General features: G+C 47.5%; 1 protein-coding gene across 2 annotated transcripts in view; it reads left to right on the top strand.

Moving 5' to 3' along the window:
* The window catches only part of ST8SIA2 (ST8 alpha-N-acetyl-neuraminide alpha-2,8-sialyltransferase 2), a 30095-nt gene extending 27332 nt beyond the window's left edge, over positions 1 to 2763 (top strand). For both annotated transcript variants that reach the window (XM_061371290.1, XM_061371289.1), the window contains one exon: positions 2341 to 2763. In XM_061371290.1, coding sequence (XP_061227274.1) covers positions 2341 to 2626 — 286 coding nt within the window. In that variant the 3' untranslated portion in view covers positions 2627 to 2763. The remainder of the gene's footprint in view (positions 1 to 2340) is intronic.
* Positions 2764 to 24628: the final 21865 nt, after the last annotated feature.

The following is a 24628-nucleotide window of genomic DNA, read 5'->3' as shown; positions in this document are numbered from 1 at the left end:
CACAATACCATGCCTGCAGTAGAGTGAAATACAGATAAAAGAGCCAGGTTTTTTACTTTGTGTTATAAGAAACTAAATTTTAATTGTTCCCACCCCAGAATTACTGAGTGAATGCTCACTAGCTGTGTGTGCTGAGGTGGATACGCTTGGTTGGTGTTGGTAGGGCTGCTTTTGGGTACCAGTTGCACATGCTTTGTCTGTCTTGGTAAGGCAGAGGACAGTGTGCTTCTGTCGGGCACTTCTGTGTTTGATCCAGGTCGTTTTTGTCACCATTAATACACTTGAAAAATTGGTGGTCACATGAATGTCCTGTACCCATCTGCAAGGGTCACTTCATTGTGCTGTTAAGGTCACTGTGTGTTCATAGAGTTTTTACAGCCTCTTGGCAAAACCCAGAAGTCAATACTTTGGGCAGGATTAAGGTCACCAGTGTCTGCCTGTGCTCCAGCTAGTAAATTGATAAAAGGGCAATTTAAGGCTGAGGCAGCTGCAAGACAAGCCCAGCCAGTTAATGTGGCTTGACAGTTCTTCCCAGGTAGTTTCCCTGCTGCATGAGGATACCCTAATTCACAGTGTTAAATGGTTGTGATAATCTCCCATTTCTCTCCGCACACCAGGGGTCTAATGTGCTTACCCATAAACTCATCAAGGAGGCTGTTTTATGGCTACCTGTGGGAGAAGGGCGAGCTTCGCTGTGTCCCTACAGCACAAAATATACCACTGGGCAAGCCTAGAAAACGCTGATGCTGTGCCAATGAGATACTGGTGTTCCCTGTTTCTTGGTCCTTTTACATGCTGGATACCAAGATAAGTTAGGCAAGCAGACCTCCTTACCAAAACATCATACTCATCCTTTGCTAAAGCTGCAGGCACTTTGACCCCAAACCCTTGGGGTTTGGGACCATGATAAACCCCACGGTGACCTTCCTGCACATGCTCAGGCGATCACTCTGCTTCCAGAATTTGATTTCCCAGAAAAGTCAATTTTTCTGTTATCTGGCTGAGAGCAAGCAAGTACATTTTGTGCGTTGGTTGCTAAATCTTAATGGCTTTCGTGAAAAGCTAATTTGCAGGATTAAGGTTCAGCTCTCCCAAGGGTTCCTGCTGTCTGAGCACCAGAACCTCAGCAGCCCAGCAGAAAGTGCGAATGAGGAGCAACACTTTCCGTGGCTCCCCATCCCTGTTCAGCATCCCAAACCTCTGGAAAAAGCACAGAAATGACACATGCTCCCCTCCACTTCCTCACCTTTTATCCAAAGTGCTGCAGTGGCTTGGTCTGTGATATTGATCTCCTGGGTTGATTGGAAGATAATTGTAGGCTGAATCTAAATGCAGGCCCTTTGAAATATCTATTAAAGATAATCCATGGGCCTGAACAGGCATCAACAGGATGCGCTGCCTGCATTAGCCCTGCCTGCTGTGGGGCAGCACCAGCATCGGACTTGCTGGGGGAGAAGGGGTGGACCCTGGAGGGGACATCTACCTTTTTCTTTCTGATTTTGCTCCTCTGACAGTGTTTTTCTGCTGAGGAAACCACATAAGTTGCCAGTGCAATAAACGCTGGGTGATAGAACATCTTCTTACAGGATGTTGATGCTGCAGTAACTTTTATCAGCAGCCCAGAACACCACTGCTGATGCTCGTGCATCGCTACATCCTTCTCCTCATAAATACTAACCCACTTCTCAGCAGAGAGCACAGCTGACCCCTATATTACATATTATACACTGCAGTATCCCATGCTGTGTGTCTCATGAACTGATGTTGCAGAATGTGGTGATGTGTTTTGGTCCAGGATCACAGCAGCAATCACTGGGTTAATGGGAATACAGCAGTGTGTTTTAGCTCTTTCAGCGTGGTGACCCTTTATTCCAAGACAAATGATTTTACAGCCCTGTTGTGTTTACTGTCAGAGTAAATATCTCCATCGATGAAAATCATCAGCATGTGTGTATGAGCATGTCTGCTTCGAGGGGTTTGATGGAGTCTACTTGACGTGTGGATGGTTTGGTCTGTGATACTGATCTCCTGGGTTGATTGGAAGATAATTGTAGGCTGAAGTAGTGAAGGCCGCTGTTGCAAGCGATTTGTTTTTCATAAAGGATTGCCGAGGCATGAGATGCTTCAACGCCATAGCAACACGTGTGATGTAACTGCAAGACAGAGAGCAGGAGGACGCTTATTCATGAAGCAATCCCTGGGGAGGCTTTTTCTTGGCATGGAGAACTCTTCTGCTAGTCAGCAACCTCTCACTTTGAATCACCAATATAACTCAGTCAGAGGCTGGAGGGATAAAATGCAAGTGCAGGGGGAATAACACACTTTGCTCTCCCTTTGCAGGTACTGGCTAACCAACAAGGTGCATATCAAGCGACCCACCACCGGCCTCCTCATGTACACCTTAGCCACTCGTTTCTGCAACCAGATCTATCTCTATGGCTTCTGGCCCTTTCCCCTGGACCAGAACCAGAACCCTGTCAAGTACCACTACTACGACAGCCTGAAGTACGGCTACACCTCGCAGGCCAGCCCGCACACCATGCCCTTGGAGTTCAAAGCCTTAAAGACGCTGCACCAGCAGGGAGCCTTGAAGCTGACTGTGGGGGAGTGTGATGGGGCCACGTAGGGTGGTCACTGGCCACGTTCCTGCACAGCCACGGGAAGAAGGGGAGGGGGCAGAAAGGACAAGTGGTGCCTGGTGGGGTTGGTTGTCTTTGTCAATGCGCAGAACAGCGACACAAATATATATACGTGGTACCTATATATATTGACCTGAGTATTTTAACTGTTTGGTGTTCACCAAGGAAGGGGCAGGAGAGATGCTGGAGCATCTGGCTTGACTGGCCTGGGTGAGACCCCTTGCCGTGGGCTTGCTGGGCTCGCCCTACGTCCGAAAGGTGTGAAGGTGGCCTTGGTTTTTGAGGGTATGTTAGGTGATGGGTAAACGTTAAGCCATTTGTCGTGACTGGTCCAAGGTTGGTAGTTAGTTTGTTTGGCCAAGGATGCCAGCGCTATGCAGCAAGACGCGTTCTTGGCCCCGTGCTCGTGGTGGGGAGGGGAAGGGGCAGGGAGCGGGGTGGGCAGGGAAGGTTTGTTGGTGGCTCTCACAGCCAAGGGACTGCCCATGGAACCAAGCAGGACCTGTCTCCTGCCCTGCAGGGATCAGTGCCCGGCAGTGGTGTACAGTTCCATCCAAAACATGGACCACCAGGCTGAGCACAGCCTCCAGAGAGGTGAGGGTGAAGCCTCCAGGGCTGCAGCTTGATCTTCAGGAGGTGGTGGGGAGCAGTGCTAAGCTGATCCTAGTGATATTTGCTCAGAGAGGAGATGTGAGGGCCTCTGGAGAACGGGCACATCGGTGTTGAGCCAGGCAGATGGCAACAAGGATGCTGAGCATGTATTTTTCTCTTCCTTTTCTAAGGAGTAATTTAGAAAGGAGCCAAGATGCTGGAACGTGGCAGAGAGGAGGTTCGCTGCTGCAAACTGGCACCATTAGTATGAAGTGTCTCACTGTGCCACAGTCGAAGACACTCAACATCTGTCAGGGCTCGTGAAAACCATAAGTGCATCTAGCTCTTAAGTCCCAAATGCTACCTGCTAAGCAGCCTGCCTTCTCTCCCTCTCCAGAAACAACCACTGAAGTATTGGTGATAGGCCTGAGACCCAGCCAAGCAGAAAGACCACAGGACTTCAAGAGACTTTGTCAACTCTGAATACTTTATTCTCTTTCCCCCCCAAGAACCAGCACACAGCGCTGCACTCCCGAATCCCGCTCTGACCTTCCTGTCAAGCTTTGATTAGCTCTTACTCTGAACAGTTAAATGAGATGTCAGATGGACCTTGGTGGGATGCTTGCCTAGTGATGAATGTCAAAGAAATAATCTTTTCCCATTATAAAGGAATATATTCCAAATATATATTGGAATATATATATTTGGAATATATATTCCAAAATATAAAGGAGCTTTTATAACCACATTTGCTTTTCACTAAGTTTTGGGTTTTTTGGGGGGAGTAACTAGATTGATCTGATTAGCCTGTTTAATTTTCTGCTTCTGCAGCCTGCTCTGTTTATCTCCTAATTAGCACTCAGTGCCAGGATGCAGGTGAGTCCGGGGTTCAGTGAGTGCAGTTTGGGTTTAATGTGCGGGAGAATAAATAACACTACACAGGCAAGCCTCAGATGTGTGCTGAGGTGCTTTCCTGGCTGGGTATCATCACCTTTGTGCCTCCTCCTACTGCTGTGTTTTGTAGGTTAAAAAGCGTACAGTTTGGGGCTGAAATACTTGACATTGTCTCTTTAAAAAATGGAGTGTTTCAAGTGGTAAAAGGAAGAGCTCGCTTTCATGTTTTGGGATGTAGAAGCTACTGTACCCGTAGGAGCCTCCAGCCTGCTAATTAGTGTCAGATGAAGATGCCTAAGATTAAGGTATAAGCAACATTATAGTGGATAAATGTGGGCTAATCTGCCACCGAGGGGATGTTCCTTTCCAACTCCAGAAAATGATTTCTTTTATGTATTTTCCTAAAACCTGGCACTTTTTTAATTATCTTTTTTGCTTGAGTTTCATTACACGATAAAGCTCAACCTGGCTGTGAACCTCAGCATAAACTGTAGGGGTGTCCTGAGACAGAAGGAGACAGAGTAAAACTGCAAGGTGGAAGTAGTTCTGCAATCCCAAGGAGCTTCCCGTGATTCAGGAGTGGTTGTTAAAGCTGGGTAATTCCCTGGCTTGTCCCTAGCACAGAGGAGGGACTGCTAAAGCCAACTGTTGTATTGAGGGGCCTGGGCACGGTACTGATTGCTGTTAGCAAACCTTCTTTTTAAATAAAAATACAAGAAATGAAATAAAAGTGCAGGGGTTTATGTTTGTTTTGTATTTATTTTTATGGACCAGAAGGGTGAGAAGAGGGGCAAGACCATAAAATGCCATGAGATTAAAGGAGAGACCCTGAAACCTCCTTTGCCAGTGAAGGAAAGGGGAAGGCTGCGCTTATTTGCCCTTCTGGGGTGGATGTCAGTGCTCTGCCAGGGGTCATCCAAAGCCACCAAGATGTCTTCCCTGTGCCTACAAAGAGTACTGAGCTGAATCCAACAGCAGCACAAGTGGGATGAAAAAGGGATGGGAGAAGGAACGTTCTAGTGCCCTTGAAACAGCTGCTGGATCAAAGCATAGGCAAGTTAGAGGCAAATTATTCAGGGAGATGAAATTGCTGGTGATGTTTCCAGAGTGGGTCCTGCTCACCCCTGCTTTAAAAATACATTAAACCAAGAGCCAAGACCCTGCAGCTACTGAAATCAATGGCTGAGCTCCCATTTCACGGCCATGCAGGTTGATCCCCACTGAGTTTATATGCACAAAAACACCTAGAAATTTCTCCTTGCTTTAGTGAGCTGTGTCAAGCCCTCCGGTCTGGTTCTCTGAGCAGTTCCTCAGGTAGGAAATGCACTTTATCATCTCTATTTCCAGAAAATAGCTGCGACCTGGCTTCACCAAGCCCAAACCCCTGCAACTCGGCAAGCCCATGGAGTAGCAGCAGTTTCAGGTCCACCTTCTGCTCTGCACAGGGAGCAGCAGTGCTGGTGGTAGGTGGATGATATTTGGGCTACTTTGGGGCAGGCACCAGCAGTTGATCAGCCACGGGGCAGCAGCACAGCGCCTGCCAGATGCTATGGGGACCTGATGCCACACTGGGCTGCTGCTTGATGAGTTTCTTCATGCCCAATTAAGGCTCTCCTGTCATCAGGAGAGGAACAAAAAGAGTATTGATGCTATTCAAGCATGTGTTGCGCCATGAATGTACTTAAATGCCCTAAACAACAGCAGTAGCTCCCTTTGGTCTTTGCTCCTCCATCCTGCTGTTCTCTCCAGCAGTGAGGACAGCCCAGACTGGTGATGCTGGTTGCTCTGAGGTGGGGAGCTCCATCCCATACGTTAGGCATATTTGTGCCAAAAGGCTTTCAGATGGTGACAAGTAACCTAAACTTGTAAAATGGAGGTAAACTTGAGTCTCTACCTGGCTAAGCCCAGAGTTTGAGGCTGTGTTTCCCAGAGTGGTTTTGGGCGGTAATAGTCTAATGGATGATTCTGGCTAAACCCATCCTTTTCCTCACCATGTGCCTCTGGTGCATTTTCTCTTTACAACAGCTTGGGGATAGGATTCTTATCTTCCAGCACAGCCACACCATGGCCAGAAGCACAGCTGCCTGGTCTGCTTTGCTTTTTAACCATGGTCTGCCTGCTTACATCCCAGCCTTCAGATCTGCCACATGCTTCTTTGTGTCCCCAGGCTAACAGCCAGCCCTGCCATGGAACCACTGCGCTCACAAATGCTGTCGGGCTGCTGGCTCCTGTTTTCCTCTCCCCTGGATTACTCCAGTGATTTTGTTCCCTGGTGGATGCACCTGTCATTACAGACCTGCCCAGGCTGAACAAGGATCGTTCAGACAAGAAGTTTAATTCAGCTCATTCCATGCTCGTTGCTCCGTGTGTGTGCTGCGGAGCCATGCAGAGGAGGAATGCAACAGCACAGCAGTTTTGTTCTTCCTATAACAGTATCTATATATCTACAGTGACGTGGCCGTTGCTCTCCTGGGGGAGATCTTGCCTTTATCTTGCACTGGCACAGAGTATGGTTCCTCTGGAGCTGCAGAGTCCGCAGGCTCCGTGCTGCCAAGATCGCTTATAACTAATGCTTGTTCTGCCTTATTTAAAGCTGACCTGGGTGAGTTGCAGCAGCTCCTCTGAGCGGTGGTGCAGGACCCCAGCTGCCTCCTGCATCCCCAGCCCCTTGTCCAGGCAGGGCTGGCAGAGCAACCGCTTCCCTCCCAAGCAACTGATTGATGGATGATGGGATGGAGGAGGGACAATCACCTTCCCCTCAACGCTTCATCAGCCAAGGCTTGGTGCAGGGTCAATAACCAATCCTCTGCTTCAGTCACAGCCCAGATAATAAGTGAACAAAGTGCAAATAGCCGTTGTGAATCAAATTACTTCTTTTTCTCATTTATTTCAAGCTGCCTGAGGGGGTTTTAGTTTAATGCCAAGAGACTACTGAATCATCTTCTTTTTTTATTCTTTAAGACACCAGTCTTGCAAACCAGGAAGATACAACATTTTGTTTTGAAGGTGTAATGAAAATTGTTTGCATTTTTACATTGCAGTTTGGATACTGCTTGGGAATAACACTGAACACTGTGGACATCACAGTCTCGCTCAAAGGACACAAATGGTTTCAGCTGATCCCAATGGAATTTGGTTTTAATTTTGTGTAAAACAGTCTAAGAGAGGTTAAGCCATCTACAGATCTTGAGATGTAGATGCTATTTTTTGACCACCAGTCCTTTTAAAGATTTAAAGGATCCTATTTCATGCTAGAGAGGCTTGAAACTATGGAAATTAAAGCTTAAAGCTTTGAGAGACCCACAGGGAATGGCAGGGAAGTGGTTTTACTCTAGAGTGCCCCGCAATGTCAGGAGGTAAAACCAAGCTCATAACCATGGTCTCCAGGGGAATGCTTTGTTAAACCACACATTTCTCAGCTCTTTCAGTGTTTTACTTGCTTTCCTTTTTAGACTTCTCACAATTATGAATGGTTTATTAACACCTATTTTCAGCTCTAAATGTTACCATAGTGCCTTTGGCATCAGACAGCAGAATTTCACTTTGGGGTCCCCCCTTTGACTACATCAAATGCTTTCTAGGTTTCCTTTTATTCACCTCTATTTAATCTTATTTTTTCCCTATGATCATAACTGAGTACCTACAAGCTGGCAAGTCTTCTCTGTGACTCCAGTACCATCATAGGATGGCTTGTATCCAAACTCTAAGTCGGGTCATCTCATCACTGTGGATACTGCAGCATTCCCAGCTTAAGCTCCAGTTTGGAGAGGGAATGGGCCTCATGTCTTGTTTCTGCCCCCAGACAGTTGCACATCACCCATGTATGTAAAGAAATGACTGAGAAAGACCTTGGAGAGAGGCCTGAATGATAACCAAAAGAAATCATACTACCAAGTGGATGGACTTTTCTCCTAGTATTAGCAATGTCAAGGCATTCCTTTTCCATAATAAACTCTTTCTCCAGCTGGAAATAACTCCTGTTCAGCTCCATCAAACCTTGCCCGATGCAAGAGCAAAGCCATCACATGCCAATTACATTTACAATCCAGCTGAAGGCAGATGCATTTAGCTGCTTGACATCATCTCCAAGCAAATCTACAAGCACTTCTACAAGAAGTGCAATCAGCACCCACCAACCCTTCCCACTGTGATGCTCTCATGACCTTGTGAATGAGCTGAGAGCAAACATGAAGTAAGAGCCTGGATGGAAATATCTCCTTCTTGGTTAGCATGAGAATCCTCAGCACTCAGCCAGCAGCAGCTACCTCCAACAGCTTAAAAAAGGCACAGGACAAGAGGAGGGTATATGCCAGGGATAGCTGAGGAGATGTCACCTTAAAGGAGATACCAACCTTCCTTAAGACTGCACAGTGCAAGCACTGACCGTACTGCTCACATGCTCAAAACAGAGGTGAGCTGTATCTGTTGCACTGTTTCGATGAGAAAAGCACAGAGTTTGAGCAAGGATTAGGCACCAGGACAATGCCAAAAAGCAGCAGGGGTGTTGTCCCCCCTCAAAGTGCCAGAACAACCCTGCCAGCACTGCTGCAGGAATGCAGCCAGAAATAAAAGTTAAGCCTCTCTATGCTGAGATGGTGGCAGGCCATCTGATACTAATCCTGTGCCTCCAGCAAACAAAACCTCCCAGGCGTTGTGCAACATCCACAGCTATTTGCTGGTTTGGTTGCTCCAGGAATCATCTCCAGCAAGGGCAGACGAAGCATTCCATGTTCTTGCACAATCCAGGCAGCAAAGGTTAAAGCATATTGTAGGGATGTAATGGGGTTTTTAACTAGCACTCTGAAAAGCCTGACACCGCTTTCTAGAGAATGGTGTAATTTAGGCTTCAGAGGAACCACAGAGCAAGGGAAATATTGTGCTTGGACCACCAGTCTTGCAGCATCTTGCTGCACAGGTTCCATATGAACTTGCCTAACTCTGCTCCTGCCTGAAAATGACTTTGGATTTGAGATTGCTAGAAAAGAGGAGAAGAGGCATGCTCTGTTCCTGGACTGCATATTAGTGTTCCATATGGGTGCAGAGCCAAAGCATATGGACCTCCATCTGCTAGGCAGGCCTGGCCTGGCCCCATGGATGGTTTATAATGCGTGTGTAGATTCATCCAGATTTGGGATGCCTCCAAAGCAAGAGGCGAGCCAATGACTCAAATATTGTGTAAAGCCATTGAAACTAATGGCACTAAACAACAGTCATTTGTCTCCTGTTTGATTTTACTTGCTGTAAAATAATGAATTCGTTACGGGGGTGGGTGAATGTTATGTTGTGGATGGCAGCTTTGAAGGAAACATGGTTAAAAGAAGACAAAACAAAAATCATCCTAGTTATTCTGTATCATCTTACTGCAGTGTGTTATTCCCCAGAAAGTAAGCTGTGTCCTTCAACTTCAATAACATGGCATTTGTGGTCCATCTGTGATCTGATTTAAGGAGGTTTACAAGCATAATTCAGGAAACCTTCAATGACAAATTCAAGCAAGCTGTAGAAAGGACTCTTGAAGTTCTTCCATAACTAAGATAACTCTAGGAAAAATGAACTTCACTCCTACAAGCTCTATATTAACCACAAGCCCTGGATTTGGATGTTTTCTTATGTTTAAAACATATAATGAGCCCAAAAGAGTCCAAGTCTTTCTTAGTATGCAATGCTGTTCCTTGTGTTGAGAAGCTAGCGTATGGTGGGACACATTCTGGCCTCGCTGCAGTCATAGAATCACAGAAGAGTTAGGGTTGGAAAGGACCTTAAGATCACCCAGTTCCAACCCCCCTCCCATGGGCAGGGACACCTCACACTAAACCATCTCACCAAAGGCTCTGTCCAACCTGGCCTTGAACACTGCCAGGGATGGAGCATTCACAGCTTCCCTGGGCAACCCATTCCAGTGCCTCACCACCCTCACAGTAAAGAACTTCTTCCTTATATCCAATCCAAGGATTGTCAAGAGGCAGCTTCCACCAATCCCATCAAGACTGTGATTTCATCCACTGCATCAGAAGCTCACATCTCCCAATTCAAAGGATGGACCTCAGCAGCTCGATTTCAGGCACCGTGTTGGGAAGATTTCTGCTGAATCTTCCTACAGAACTGTGTGGGACACATGATTAAAGGCACGGGATGAGCGCCAGGGATACAGGCTATTGTGTCAGCCCCTGGGAGAGTCCATAGCAGGAAGAAATCCCTCTTTCCGCTATAAGAATTAATCACCATGCATGTTAGCTCTGTGGTTTGGGGAAATCGCTGTGGCCTGATTTCCTTCGGCACTTTTATTCCTGGCTGGAGACCAGGGGAGTTGTCGAGGCTGCTGACTTAAGACACCGTAACAAATGCCTAGAAATGACTGGTCAGGTGCTGTGATTTGTAACCTGGGTGTCTCACCTGCCTCGATTACGGGCTTCCTGGCATCTCCCCTTGGGATCTTAAGGAAGGGGCAGGTTTACAGGCATGCCACCCTGCTCCTGGGCTTTCCAGGAGGACACAGATCTCCTGGCTGAAACCCATCTGAGAAGGCAGGCAGCTCTGAACATCCTGTGGTTTATTCTTGGAAGGAGTCATTTTGGTAATTGCATGTGTTAAATGAAATGCAATTAGGGATGGAGGGAAGGTGTTACATGTGTGTTGGAAGAGGAGCCAGCTCCTAGCCAAAGGATCTGTTAATAATGTGGACCCCCTGGAGCCCTGCATGTGCTGCAGGGTAAAGGGAGCAGAAAGGAGGTTCTGTAGGGGTGTGTGGTTATTTATGAGTGTTTAATGTGAAACGGGGTATGGAAACAGTTGCATCTGTGATGTGTCTTTTATGGTCTTCCCAAGGTTTTAATTAAAAACGCAATAAAAGCACAACTATAGGAAACCAGGATGGTTTAAAAATCATCTGCTTGAAGTTGTTTGGGAGGGGGAGAGAAAGAAAGTTAAAGAACAACTGTTTGTATAAAAGCTTTCAGGACACTGAGTTCAGATGGAGAAATAAACCCTTTGGGAAAGGTTTTCCTGTTAGGAAGCACGTGCTGCATGAGACAATAAAGTGCAGGGAGCAGCTTCCATGCTGCCACAGGGATCTGCTGGGCGGCTGTTTCCCCATCGGATGCATCTGGCTGCAGTGCAATGCGAGAGGATGGAGAGCAGGACCACATGCCAGGAGGTGGGATACAGCGGACATTGGGATTTGGGCAGGGATGATGTTTGGATGGCTCAGAAGGGTTTCGGCTATAATTTGCAAGATGATAGAGCACGATGCATTTTGTGCTTGGCGACAGAAGCACTACAATCATCCTGTGCAGCACCTGTTGCTTCTGACAGGGAACAACAGGAAAATGCTGGCACGTGATGGAAAGGAGGTAATGAGGCCAGGAGAGGCAGCTGCAGGGCATAAGGGCATCATCACTGGTTGTTTTAAAGGGGTTATATGAGTTCATGGTCTTGGAAGCAGTTAGGGGTTTGCTGCCTATGGCTGCCCACGCCACCTGGAGATAAACGCAGTGGACATCCCTGAGAGCTGGAGCCCTTCCTCATGCCTGTGAGTATTGACATTTCTCAGCAGAGGAGGGAACCCTGGGCCAACCACCCCAGCACTCCCTGGCTCTTTCTCCATCACCCCCCTAACCTTGGTGCTTTTAGACCTTAGTTTTCACTATGCATGATACTTGGATTTTTGCAAGAAAAGAACTGCCTACACCCCAAAATGGTCCTCATTGCTCCTGCAGAAGCATCCTGGATTAGTTTATCCCTGACAGTGTTCAAAAGCTTGGAGCAACTTGGTGTAGTGGAAGGTGTCCCTGCATGTGGCAGGGGATTGGAACTGGGTGAGCTTTAAGGTCCCTTCCAACCCAAACCATTCTATGGTTCTGTGGTTTTCTGTCTGCCTTCCAGGTGAATTCAAGCAGTGGTGGCTCCAAGCAGCCCCCAAAGACCAAGGTTCCCTGAGCTGATAGCTGAAACAGCAGAGATTAGCTTCTAAAATTTAACGAGTATCCCTGTGAAAACAGAATCCCAAGGATAAAACAACAGCCGGGGAAAAAGCAGCCCATTGAATGCTGATCCAATTAGGGCTCCCAACTGATCCTCATTACACATCCACTCCTGACATTTGACAGCGCAGTTTAGAGCGGTGAAAAATCCCCTTGAAAAGGCAGATTGACATTTTGCAGAGGAGTGTTTTCATAGCGCTGCTGTTGGCTTTCAGCCCCCAGCTCCTACCCTCACGTGGGAAAAACACACCCTTGGGCTTGGCAAAGGGGTAAGGAACAGCCACGCTGACTGATGGGGAAACTCCTGGTGAGCGAACTCCTCGCTGCAGTGAGCACAGGCAACCCCTGGCCTTGGCTTTCCACACACAGGGTCCTCAAGAGGGAGCATTTAATAAGATACAGAAGCTGTGTTTTTTTGGCTGAGCAGAATATGAAATCGCCATGGCAACCTTTCTTCTGAGGTGATCCGAGTCAGGTAGCAACGGCAGAGATGAGTTAAAGGTCATCCCTGCAGAGGAAGATGGGCACTGATGAAGCACTTTAACAAGTCACAGGGGAGGTGGCATTTAAAGCCACCCAAAGGGCTCAGGCAGACCCATGAATGGAGAGAAACCCAAGAACAGCCGTGATTTGGGATGCTCCTGCCTAAGAGCAGCATCTACAAGCCAGCAGTGCCCAGAGCTCACTTCATGAGGGCACAAGGAACCAAGAGACACAGGTCCAGCCCCAGGTCTCCAGGAATGGAGATGGGTTTGCTTAGCAGCTTAGCAAGCAAATGCTCCTGCTCTGGAGTGAAAGCAATAGCAACACGCAAGAAATGAGACCTCGTGCTCCAGCAGGGAGATACAGGGAGAAAATCATTTCAGAAGCCGTCTGACTAATTGCAAACCGATTTTCACCAGGACTTACACTTCCAAATGCCTGAGGTCCTTTGAGAAACGTCCGCTCCCTCCTCGGACGAAAAGCTCAGTGCAATTTATGACAATGAGCCAATGCTATTATCCTCACTGCACAGATAAGGAGAACAGAGGCACGAAGGGTTTTACTGTCATCTCCATAGCTAAAGCCAAGCACTTAAAAACAGAGCGTGGTGTTCAGCAGAGGTGGGTGCACTGTATTTCTGCAAACCAACTGCTCACACGGTGCTTTGGATGATACAGGATGGGGTAGGTTGGTCTAAGTGACCCACCGCAGGTCAGGTAGCAAGTTAGCGGCAGGGTCAGAGAGAAAAGCCCAGATTTCCTGGTTCCTGGACCTCTGCTCTGCTCCTTAAATCGCATCAACCAAAGCATCCTTTGCAGGTAGCAGGCACCAGACAGAGGCATGTGGCAGAGACAGACACTGTCTGGGTCACTGCAACCCAGGGTAGGAGTGGGAGGACAGAGCAAATTCCTATGAAGGACTCCTGCCATTTCAGGATGCTTCTCTCTCCTGGGAAGGAAGTACAAGCGCTGGAGCCGGTAACTGCAGAGTTCAACCTTTCTCCCAGATCGCAGCAGTATTTTGGTAGAGTACCTGTGGGAATGTTTCTGTATGCCATCTATTTTTAATCCTGTTATGTTTCTCTGGTTCTTTGAGTCCTTTTTCAAGCTTTTTTCCCCTGCAGCCATGAGGGTTCGAAACTTGCAGCTTTTGTTGTATTAATGAAAGCTGAGCATCGCAAATAATCTCAAGTTCAAGAGCTGTGACTTCAAACACCCCAATGTATCACATGATCTGTGAAAAAACCTTGTTCTAGCTCGCAGCACTTCTGTTCCCCATCCCTGCAAAGCTCAGCTTTTCCCCAGAGCTCGCATCATGCTCTCAGCTGTAACTTCATCTCCTCCATGGCTGCAGCTCCTGAATCAGGACCTTCACTGCTAGAAATGAGGTAGGAAAATCTCTTCAGGGTAAGCTCAGTGACTGGGGGAGAAACCAGAGGTTCAGGAGATATTAAGAGCTTGTTCTCACTCTGCTGGGAGCAGAGACCTTGAAATCTCCTACCACCTTCAGCCCTGTTGTCTCAAAGCCCCTTTACTTTGCTGCACACCCTTCAGATCCTGCCTGCGCGCACTGGTGGATTTGTCCAACCCAATGTATATTTACTTGCAGCAAAAACGTCTCCGTAGCTCTATTTTAGGGGGAGGAGACCAGGAAAAGGTGGATCTGAAATGAAACCCAAAGAAAGTGCCCTGGGGACACTGCAAAACACAAGGAGGCCACAACTTGCCCGGACCCCAGGAGTTTGCTGGTCCTTGCTGTGATTTCTGCTTCTCTAACCAAAGCCACATGCTCACTGCTGGCCCCAGACCTCCTGGCTGCAAACCCAACTGAACGCAGCATTATACAAGTGCTTTGTGCCTGTTCCTCTTTCCAGAAACTGGGACAAACTAAACCATTCCGCTGTGCTTGTGAGCAGGGTCAGTCCGCACCTTCCTCAGGCATTAGAAGCTGGAGCTGCCATCGGACTTGTCATCAGAGCTGCTCTAATTTGAACTAATGGCTGGGAAACTCAGTGCTGGTCACAGGGCACTGACAGGCTCCTGGCTGTCAGCGTGCAACCACAACAAGAAAACAATCTCGCCCTCCCCAACCTGGTAGGATGCTATTTCATCGCATTGCCAAACTGGGCTTCAGCCATTTGTTTTGACAGCTGTAGTTTTAGTTATTTATGGTAAGGTTTCACAATGGTAAATGGACTGCAATTTCATAAAAAGGAAGAATCAAGTCTTGCAGTGGGCTGGTCTCAGGGCTCTACTAAAGCGGGAGGGAGAAACAGGGAAAGGCTGTACCAAAGGACCTGGGCTAGCAAACTTCTACAGACCACAAGGGAAAGCTGTTTCCTTTTGGACACCTCAATAGTTATAAAGCTGAGTGTCTGGACAGTCCAAAACTTCGTGGCTGGACACAAATAGGCTCTATTTTAAGCACTCAGACTTGCTGCAGAAGGGAGGGGGCCTGTGAGCAGGACAATCAATGTAATCCATCCCTTTGGAGCTTTAATCTCATCCTGCCCACCAGGGGGGAGAGGAGCATTCCCACTGCAGTGTCTCAGCATTTGCTTTCTTGAGGAATGAGGAGAAACCCCATAGAAAGAGAAAACCACAGAAAGCCACATACAAGGGCATTAGGAAAACTAAAAACCTTTCAGCCTGACACTCACCTGTGTTGCTGAACTGCCCCACCAGCATCACAGCTTGGCTATAACACACCCTGGTGCTCCTCTGCTAATCACGACACTTCACTGTGGGGCTTTGGGGTCCATCATTTAGATGAAAACGCACCTGAAATTTGCAGGTCAGATCATCTCGTCGTGGCTTGGGTTTTTCTCAGTCAAGAACATCTGCAGAGATCCTGTTGTTCCCATGGAAAACTCCGAGAACACACAACTGAGAATTTCCTCGAAGTATATTTAATGGGTTTTATTTCCTGGTGGCAGCCCTTCAAATAAGTGAGCTTGAGGAGGTAATTTAGTGTTTCTGCTGCCACTCTTCATTTTCTAAAGGAGGAGAGAAGCAGTAGCCCACCTTGTTAAAGCTCTCGAAGATAGATTGCTGGAGAACATTAAATAAAACCTCACTGCTGCTGTTATACAAGGGAGCATTGAAGGTCTATGCCATTCTCTTGTGAAGTTGGATTTACACCATAACTGGTGCTTGATTTATCCGTGCCCATTGCAAAGGTTGTCCCAGAGACACAGCCATCATTACATTAGCATTAGTCTGAGGGGACCCATCACTTCAGATATGATTTTAGAGAGGTGCATTAAATGAGCTGAGGCTTAACACCTGCACATCTAGAGAAGATAGATATAAAGACTTTCAGTATCTCAGACAGGGCGTCAGGCTTGTCACCTGCTGGTCCTGTTTGCTTGGATGTGTTTCTAACACAGCAACTGGCCTAGACTTTGCCCATCTCACAAAATAAATTAAGTTATTTTGTCCAAGTCTTTGAGACAGGATTCAGAAGGGGTCCTTGCTCTGGCAAGTGCCTTCTGCTGTGGTTTTCCTCACATGATAGATCCCTTTGCAGTGAGACATGGCTGTGCCATACCCACACTGAAGGACACACTCCAACTCCAAACCATCCAGACTTCAATAACTGGTTAAGCCATGCCTGAACAGTGTGCGCCCACCCCTTCTGTGGTCATTTACAGCGCTTTAAAGTCCCACCAGGTCATTTCCATGGTCACACTGAATTGATATAAATGACTGCAGAATACGCAGGGCAGAGGAGATTCAGACCAGCAGAGCGTTTCGCAAAGAGGATTAACAGCTGTGAGGGGACAATTATTATCATTAGCGATGTCAGAAGGAAGGGAAGTGGAGAATTCAGCATTTGGTGTTTTGACAAAAGCCACAGGGTCCAAATTTGCAGTCAAATTCTACAAAACGTTCTGTGCTGAGGATTGAAACAACAAGGAAAAACATTTATTATACCAATACTTCTTCAGTTAATGTCAAGACAGCTGAGCAGGGTATCTAACACTTGATCGCTCGCTAAGGCTTTGGTGATTGCAGCTGCTAAGAAGACCAATGACACTACACAGGTAGTGCAGAGGTAGCAGCACACGTGCTGCTGGGACTTCCAAAAGGGCTGCTAATTGCCCAGTGCTGCCAAGAAACTTTGTGTCCTGGCTCTTGACCTCCACACACAGCCTGAAATCCAGCGTGCTCCATCTCTCCAACATCAAACACGCACCCAGGAGGATGCGTTTGGACCGGGCACAGCAGCTCTGGCTCTCATGCAACGTGTGAGAGTGCTGCACTGGTGACCTGAGCACACCTCTGCAGAGCACCGTGATCCTCCTCTGAGCCTCCTATTGCTTCAAAGGGCTGGGTTTTTCCTGCAGCTGCAGTTCTTGAAGCCAAGTCTGTGCTGTTTTCGCTTCCGAAACACTAACTAGAAGACCTTGCATGGGGCAGGGGGTGCAGAGAAGTGTGCTAATAGGTGAACAATGAGATGATCAAATTAATTGACAACACTGTACAAAACACACTGAAGTACCAATGAATAAACAAATGAGATGCATTTGGGAGCTTCTAAAATCCTTTCAAGGCAGTGTTTGAGAGCCTGAGGAGGGGCAGGAGCAGTACTGCAGAACATGGGCCTGGAGGCAATAGGTGGAATAGGAGCTGTGACTCAAGAGAGGAGCAGATCTCATCTATTCATGCTCCTAGACAGCCTGGTTCATGGAACTCCGCTAAAATACCCTGCTTGACCTAGGGCAAGCCATTTAACTTCTTCTGGAGTAGTGAGCCTTGGTTCTTGCTGGGAAGATGAGCAGCTGGGAGATGTACAGCTCCATACAGCTCCCATCCGCACCACAGGCGTCCATGACCCCTCTACCCACAGCCACTCCAGGGTGCTCACAGCCCTTCCAGTACAACTTCAATATTGGCTCTGTATTTCCAATGCAAACTGTACTTCCCAGTTTAGTGCACCTCAGTTTTCCCTAAAACAGGCCATGTCCTTCCCTATTCCAGACCTTTGACGAGGTCTTCCCCCATCTCAGGGACAGTCAGGTCACAGGGCTCAATGACTGATGCTTTATTCTGCAGTTTCAAACCTGGGAAATGCAGGTTGTTCATCTTCAGCATGACCTACATTCATGGCTCTAAATAAGTCCCTTTTCCCAGTATTTCCTAGCTCCAGGTTGAATCTGGGATGCACACATGAATGCCCGGCTTTGCCAGGGTTTCCAAGGAGGGAAGTTATGACCGGATGCTGCTGAGACCAGCCATGTCCTGCACGTGTGCCTGCAACCATGCACTGCCTAAGCCAACAGCAAACTCAGGTCTCTGTGTAAAGGTATCTACTCACCCAGGACTATCTGTATGCTCTTACAGGAGAAGAATGGACAACAAAAGGAATTTTGCCATTCCTATTGTCTCTCTGATACTTTGAATGGATCTGGCAGGGACAAGCAAAGGCACTCACACACTGTGTGCCTTGGCCTCACTGGAGGCAAGTTGTTCATTCCACATTTCTTCTTCCTTCATATTGGGGAGGAAAAAAACCTCAACCTGGAAAATGCTTTTTGTGAATAAGGGAATTCTTCGGATGCTTCATCCATCTTTTACAAAAGCTCCGATTTCACTGATCCCTTCAGACCTCATCCTCACTCCATCCATCATGTCACCTCAACAGCAAGAATACCTTCAGTCTTGAGAAAATATGAGTAATACTAGCTGGATATTGTGCACAGGGAAAAAGGAAAAGCCCTCACATGCCTGCTACATTCCGCATGGTTGGGAGGACATTTTAAATGGTGCTAGGCTGTTATTGGTAACTCTTTGCACAAGCTGAACATGAAAGAAAAGACAAATTAATATGAAGGAGGAGGAATGGGGTGAAGAAAGAGGGAAAAGAGAAAAAGGAGCATCCTGCCATGATCTGGGGACAAAGCATAGAAAAAGAACATCATTCCTGGTCCCACACACCCTGTGTAATGTTAGCTATTACATGCTAACAACAGCCACCCAGGTCACCTACCTGTGCATGGTGGCTATTGAATGACAGTAATATCTGAAAGGACAGCAGTGTTCACCCAGGGCATGTCTCCAAGCCGTGGATAACCTGACATCAGGGAAACAGCACGGCTTGAAGAGCTGGAGGAACACAAATAGTCTCAAGTCTCTCCCGAGCTATTTATTTCAATACTCGGGTGCACTGGACAAATCACCATCGATGTTCCTCTTCTCTTCGTCTCATCTTTCTGAGGCAGCCCAGGGAGAGATGTATTTGTCACTGATTTCATCTCGTTATCGGCTGACGGGAAGCAGGTCAGGCACCTTGGTTTGATTTAGCACCAGCACACTTGATGCAGCACTGATCCCAGCACTAAGGGTCCAGCTCCAAACACTGCAGCCTCCCAGAGCCTTCCCAGAAACTACACATCCCTTCCGCCCTTCCCCAGCTCCTCCATCATGTCTTGCTTCGGTTTGGGTCCCATGTATCATGTAAAAATATAGGTCATTGCAAAGACTGCATCTCAGCAAGCTGCGAAATCTCAGCTTAGCCTCTTTTCTTACGTGCAAGAGGATTTTCTCACCTCCTATAGCTCCAGGCTGCTGCTACACTGAGTTCTTCCTTCTCAGTGAGTCCGTGCTCCCCAGTGCCAGGAAAACTCATCACAGCAGTGATGGTAAATACCCACTGACAATGCAAACGTTTCAGACTGGAAAGGAGATTGAGCTGTGGCAAACCCCAGCATCTCACATGAAAACCTTTCATGCGACCACCTATCTATCCACCACCCCCAATGCCATTAAAATGTCTCTTTAGCGTGTCTCCCTTCTGTGCACTGGGGTGAAAAGAAAATCAATCTATCTGTCTTACATGCATGAGGCATTGATATTCCTGCAAGCAGTGGGATGGCTCCACGCTTGCGTTGGTGGCAGTGGGAGCAGGATGTGAGAACTCAAAAAAGGAAAACGTGCCTACATCCTGAGACCTACAGTGTGCTCAGAGATGCCACCCTGTATTCCCAAACACCCGATTGATGGAAGCTGGCCAGTGGGATGTGATGGAGAGACAGATGGAGCCACAGAGTGAGATGATTTAATGTACTGGCCACGTTAAACGTGCAGCAGCAGGGTCTGAGCTGAGCTTCACAGCAGCCAGAGCGACAGGAACAGATTCTTCTCCAGCTCTTCAAGTCATGCTATGTCCCCTGCGCCTTCCTACTTCCACCCCAACAAGGCTTCTAAGCCACCAGGATGTGTTTTGCTCTGTGCTTAGTAAAAATAGCTTCTAACAAGGGGTATTGGTTGGTCTCTGTTCTAGCAGCTCATGCGTTTTTGGGAGGGTCAAAGATGGGGGGGCAGAAGCTCAGCTCTTCAGCACTGCAATCACCAACATCCCACCTACTGAAAACCTGTTATTTGTATTCTGCGCTCAGGTGTCCTGTTTGCACACATTTATATTAGCCCTTAATAGGCTGCATTGAAGTATTTTCAGGTTCTGCAGAAAAATCAAACTGCCAAAGGAAGCCTAGAAGCTGTTTCCAAATGTCCTTCCTCAGGCTTCAGCGTTTTAGACAGCGCATCAGAAAAGGAACATAACGAACCTGCTGTTATTACTGATGCTTTCCGCATTATTTGAGTCGCAGGGAACAATTAAATGTCATCAGTGATACGCTGCCACACTTGGGTACGCTGCCAAACTGCGGCTCCATTCACCTTCTCTCCTCTACTTGTGCTCTTCCCCACCTGCTCCCCATCAGAAGGCAGGGGCACAGCCGCATTGCTGCGCTTCCTCTGAAATTCAAATCAAAGACAACTCCAAACGCTCCCACTTCCTTTCAGGAAAATACAATTGAATGAGTGCAGAAAAGCATCACCTTCCAGGGGCTTCTGCCCTGTCACTGTGGCAGCCCCTTGATGCCACCGGTGCAGGGAGAATGGCACAGGAGCTCCCCTGGACAGAAGGAGCCCCACCTTGTGCCCTGCTGCCTGTTCTGCTCCTGAAGAGCCCAGCAGGGCTCCTCAGTTCCCTCTCCAAGCTTTTATGAGCCAGACTCATTAATCACCTCTCCCTTACCAAGTGAAACCTCGCTACACACTCCCTGCTTTGCCAGCTCCGGATAGAAAAAGAGCTGGATGCGGGTCCTGAGGTTTCTTGGAGCTTTATGCTTTGCAGCCCTCTGCGCAGGATGGCAACGTCCTGTCCCACCTGGGAAGCCCTGGTTAGGAGATGGAGCTTTGTGAGGCTGTTCTGGTGGCTCAGGCTGCACAGATTGGCACGAGCAGCACGCTCAGCCTTGCAGAAAGCCGGTGGGCAGCAATGCCAGGCCCAGGCGCACTGTTAACCGGGTGAATAACACTGCCCTAGCACGGGGATAGCAGATGTCATTCATTCTATGGCTGGAAGCAGCCAGGAGAAAGCATCTTCTGGGGCCGGGGAATGCAACACCAGTGTTGCAGACTTTTGCCTTGTGTTGTGAAGTTCTGGACACATGGCTTCCAAAACCAGCATGTTGATTGCATGATTCTATGATTGATTCTGAGATGACCTCTTGTCCTTGCCAAGCCCTGAGGCAGTGCTGGGGCTCATTAGAGAAGGGTCTTGGTATTCACAATAATCCATTAGTGACCTGGTTTAGTGGTGGACTTGGCAGTCCCAGGGTATAGGTTGGACTTGATCTTCAAGGTCTTTTCCAACTTAGTTGATTCTATGAACCCTGCAGTGTCCTGAGGAAAGTACAGCCATGGTGCAAGCACTGGGACAGCCTTAGCATCCTTGCGCTTACAGGGCTGTGACTTCGGGAATGTGCGTAACTCAGAAGCCTTCATCCCAGAATTATGTCTTTACTCAAGCTGCCAAGTGTTTTGGATCTGTGGCCTTGTGCCTTCTTAATTGGGATTCCTCTTCCACCTGGGCCTGATAGATGAGGACTGGGGTGGGAGGAGTCTCTTTAGCAACAAAGGTACCTGGCAGGCATTGGGTCACTTGATGAGGTGTGAAGGGCGGGGTGGGAGGGGTGTGAAGACCAGAAAATGATAAAGGGCACGAGTGGAGCAATCACTGCAAGTGGTGCATCGTGGCTGGGATGTGCTTCAGTAGTAAAGGGCTTGTGGAGACCAGAGGAGCTGAGCACTCTTGATGAGGATGTGCCTCCAGGGGCTTCCTAAAGAAGGTAAGTGGCTTTTCCTGTGCATCTAGAAAGTGTTTTGGTTTCATTTTTCAGTGAAAGAATGTTGGCATCAGAATCATATGTGTGTATATGTTTGCTCATGGGACATGTCTGTGAGTAGTTTGTTAGTGCTCTGGGCTAGAGATGGGATGCCTGAAACATCCAGCTTTGATACTGGGAATGGATGACCAGTCTGTGATTTCCAGCATCAGTTGGGTGAGATGGAGGAAGGTGACAGGGCATTTGTATCTTGTCTTGAGGCATGAATACAACAAGGAGGGCATCAGCATTCTCCTCAAAGGTACTGAAGCTTAAAACACCTTGAGATAGAGTGGCTGAGTGCAGTAACAGCAACTTGGAGAGTGCAGGTTGTGTTGGACAATGTGTTTATACAGCAGCAGGGTTGCACTATGTTGTGGGTTTATAGCAAGCAGAGTGGGGAATTGACACATTCTGAGTACTGTGTTCTGTGCTTGGGGGTTTTGAGCCATCTTGTGTGCATGGATTCCTTCTTGCAAAAAGCCCTTGCCTCTGCTCTCGCACTAATGAGAGATTCCTGCTCACTTCTTCATTACCCTGGCTCTAATTTCCAGCTCTCTGACACGAGCAACCGTTTTTCTCTGGAAGGCTGAGATCACATGGCAGGATTATAAATTTACTCCTGAAATGCTCTATTAATAAATAATAAAGTGTTTATAAATATGCAAAATAGATTATTAGTCAATTCTACAGGAATCTTGACTACGGGAGCATAAAAGTGTGCCCTGCAGCTTGTGTATCTATTATGAAGGAAGAGGAAGAAACCAAAAAGGAATTCAGATTCGCTTTTTAATTTCCAAGCAGCAAATGTTGAATAATTTACTTCTGATAGTGATTATGTTAAAAGCACATCATTTGTTTCCTTGAACAGCAGCAAACAATGTGCTGTGAGTCGGTGATTTAAAACATATTACATACAGGCAGAGGGACAGAGCAAGTTGTTCATTCAAACAGCTCATTCAACAGAAGCTCTTCAGCAAAAGCTCACCCTGTCTTGAAGTATCCTGAGTGGTATTGTTTCATTTAGGCTTAGCAAGCTTCAGGAATGCTAATACTGCTTAAATAGACCTGACTCTTAACTAAAGGAGCTCAGGCTGGAAGCTTGAATTAAGTCTTACTGAAGCTTGCTTGTTACCAAGCAGAACTGGCCAAAGGATGGTCCATGGCACCCATTACCAAGCCAAAAGCCAATCCATGGCCATGCAAGAGGAGAAGTGAGTGTGTCTGGGTACTCAGAGACATTGCTGTGCACAGAGCATGGCAAATGCCACCTCTGAGTGACTGATGGATGGGGCAATGTTAGTGGCAGAAACATCAGGGAAGCAGTTTGGCAAATGGGACTGCATTCACCTCTTGAGCTTTGAGAGCACCATCAGCAAGAGGATCCAGGAAAGGAAGTGTGAGAAACTGCCTAAATAGACTGGGTGTTCTGTTTACTGAGAAACATCTTAATGCTACTAGGATCTGTAAGGTAGAGAGAGCTGGGTAATTTCAGACACTGTCCAAAAGGTTCTACTGAGACAACTCTACTGACAGCCAGGCAGAAATGAAATGGGGAAATGCCAAATGTTCTTGACCTGAACTTAAACCTTTATGAATTGAGGGCAGAAGAAGAGGAAAGTGTGTATAAAGAGCAGCTTCTCTTCAGCTAAATATGTTTGTATTAGAGCAGAGGCAGGAAACTGATGGAGGGGATGGCTTGGGAGAGGCAAAGAATTTACAAGTGATGCTTCAAGGAACTGGTGGATGATGGTGGCTCAACAGCCTTGCAATGATTATTCGGGGGGGGGTGTGTGTGCATCAGAGCTGATGAAAACCAGCCCCATCAACCCAGGCCCCCACTGTGTCCCTTAAACAGACTCATTACCTGGCAAGAAATGTACATCTGAAACTAACAGCTGAGGATTTACTGTGAGTACGGCCAGAGGGTCTGCAGGAGGGAGTTCGGCTGCTAGGATTCTATAGCCCAGAGTGAGCCGCAGTCCTGCCTGTAAGTGGGAGTGCAGCTACAGTGGTTTCACTGGCTTTTAAGCTTGTGCTGCCCAAGGGAGGTCAGATGTCCAAACTGCTTCATTGGGTTTTGGAACTGGTTAAGGTGCTGAGCAGGTATCTGTTGCTAAGCCAGAATAACAACATGCTTATTGAATTATCTAGAAAGAGCCAGTGTAAGAAAGCCCAGAAGAGTCAGGAAGAGCTTTAAGCAGATGATATGTTACCCTTCACATAAAACCCTTGAAATAAATTGACTTGGCTGAGGAGCTGCAGTAGGTCATCTGATCTTTATCTCCTCATTTTTCAAACCAACAGTCCCCTATCTGCACACTACAAAAGCTGAAGCCCTGGCCAGGGAATCCTGGTCCTTGCTGCACATGCAGATCGGTAGGTTCCCTCCACCATGGGGAGGGATGGAGTGAGCAGTGACAGGCAACAACTAGGAGTGTATTCTCAAGCCAGGGCTGGCAGGCTTTGAAGGCTGGCAATTAAGGTCATAATCTCTTCCAAAATAGAGAATAAACATGCTGGTTGAAGCCATGAAGCAGCTGTTCCATCTCCTCAGGACCTTCCTTCCCCTGCCTCATCTATCCACAGCCTAAGTGGGTTCTCCCCCTGGAGCTGGGGGAACCTTTCTCTTCTTGGCTTCAAAAGCAATGTCCACCCCTTCCACACTGTGTTTTTGAACCAAAGGGTTATTTTTTCCTGAGATACAAATGCTGTTTTGAATTATATTCAGCTCATTTAACATGCCATGAGCAAATGGTCACTCATAGCATGGAAATGGAAGCAAGCCAGCCAGGAGCTTACTTGGCTGAGCTCAGGGGAATTGGTGTCTGTTAGAAACCAGAGCTAAAAGAGTATGTGGCCTCTTAGAA

Source organism: Neopsephotus bourkii, unplaced genomic scaffold (genome assembly GCF_033783945.1).
Source record: "Neopsephotus bourkii isolate Nb327-2 ecotype Australia unplaced genomic scaffold, CSIRO-AGI_Nbou_v1 NB_1572, whole genome shotgun sequence".
Lineage (NCBI taxonomy): Eukaryota > Metazoa > Chordata > Aves > Psittaciformes > Psittacidae > Neopsephotus > Neopsephotus bourkii.
Note: the sequence above shows the minus strand (reverse complement) of the source record. Positions and strands in the feature narration are given on the sequence as shown.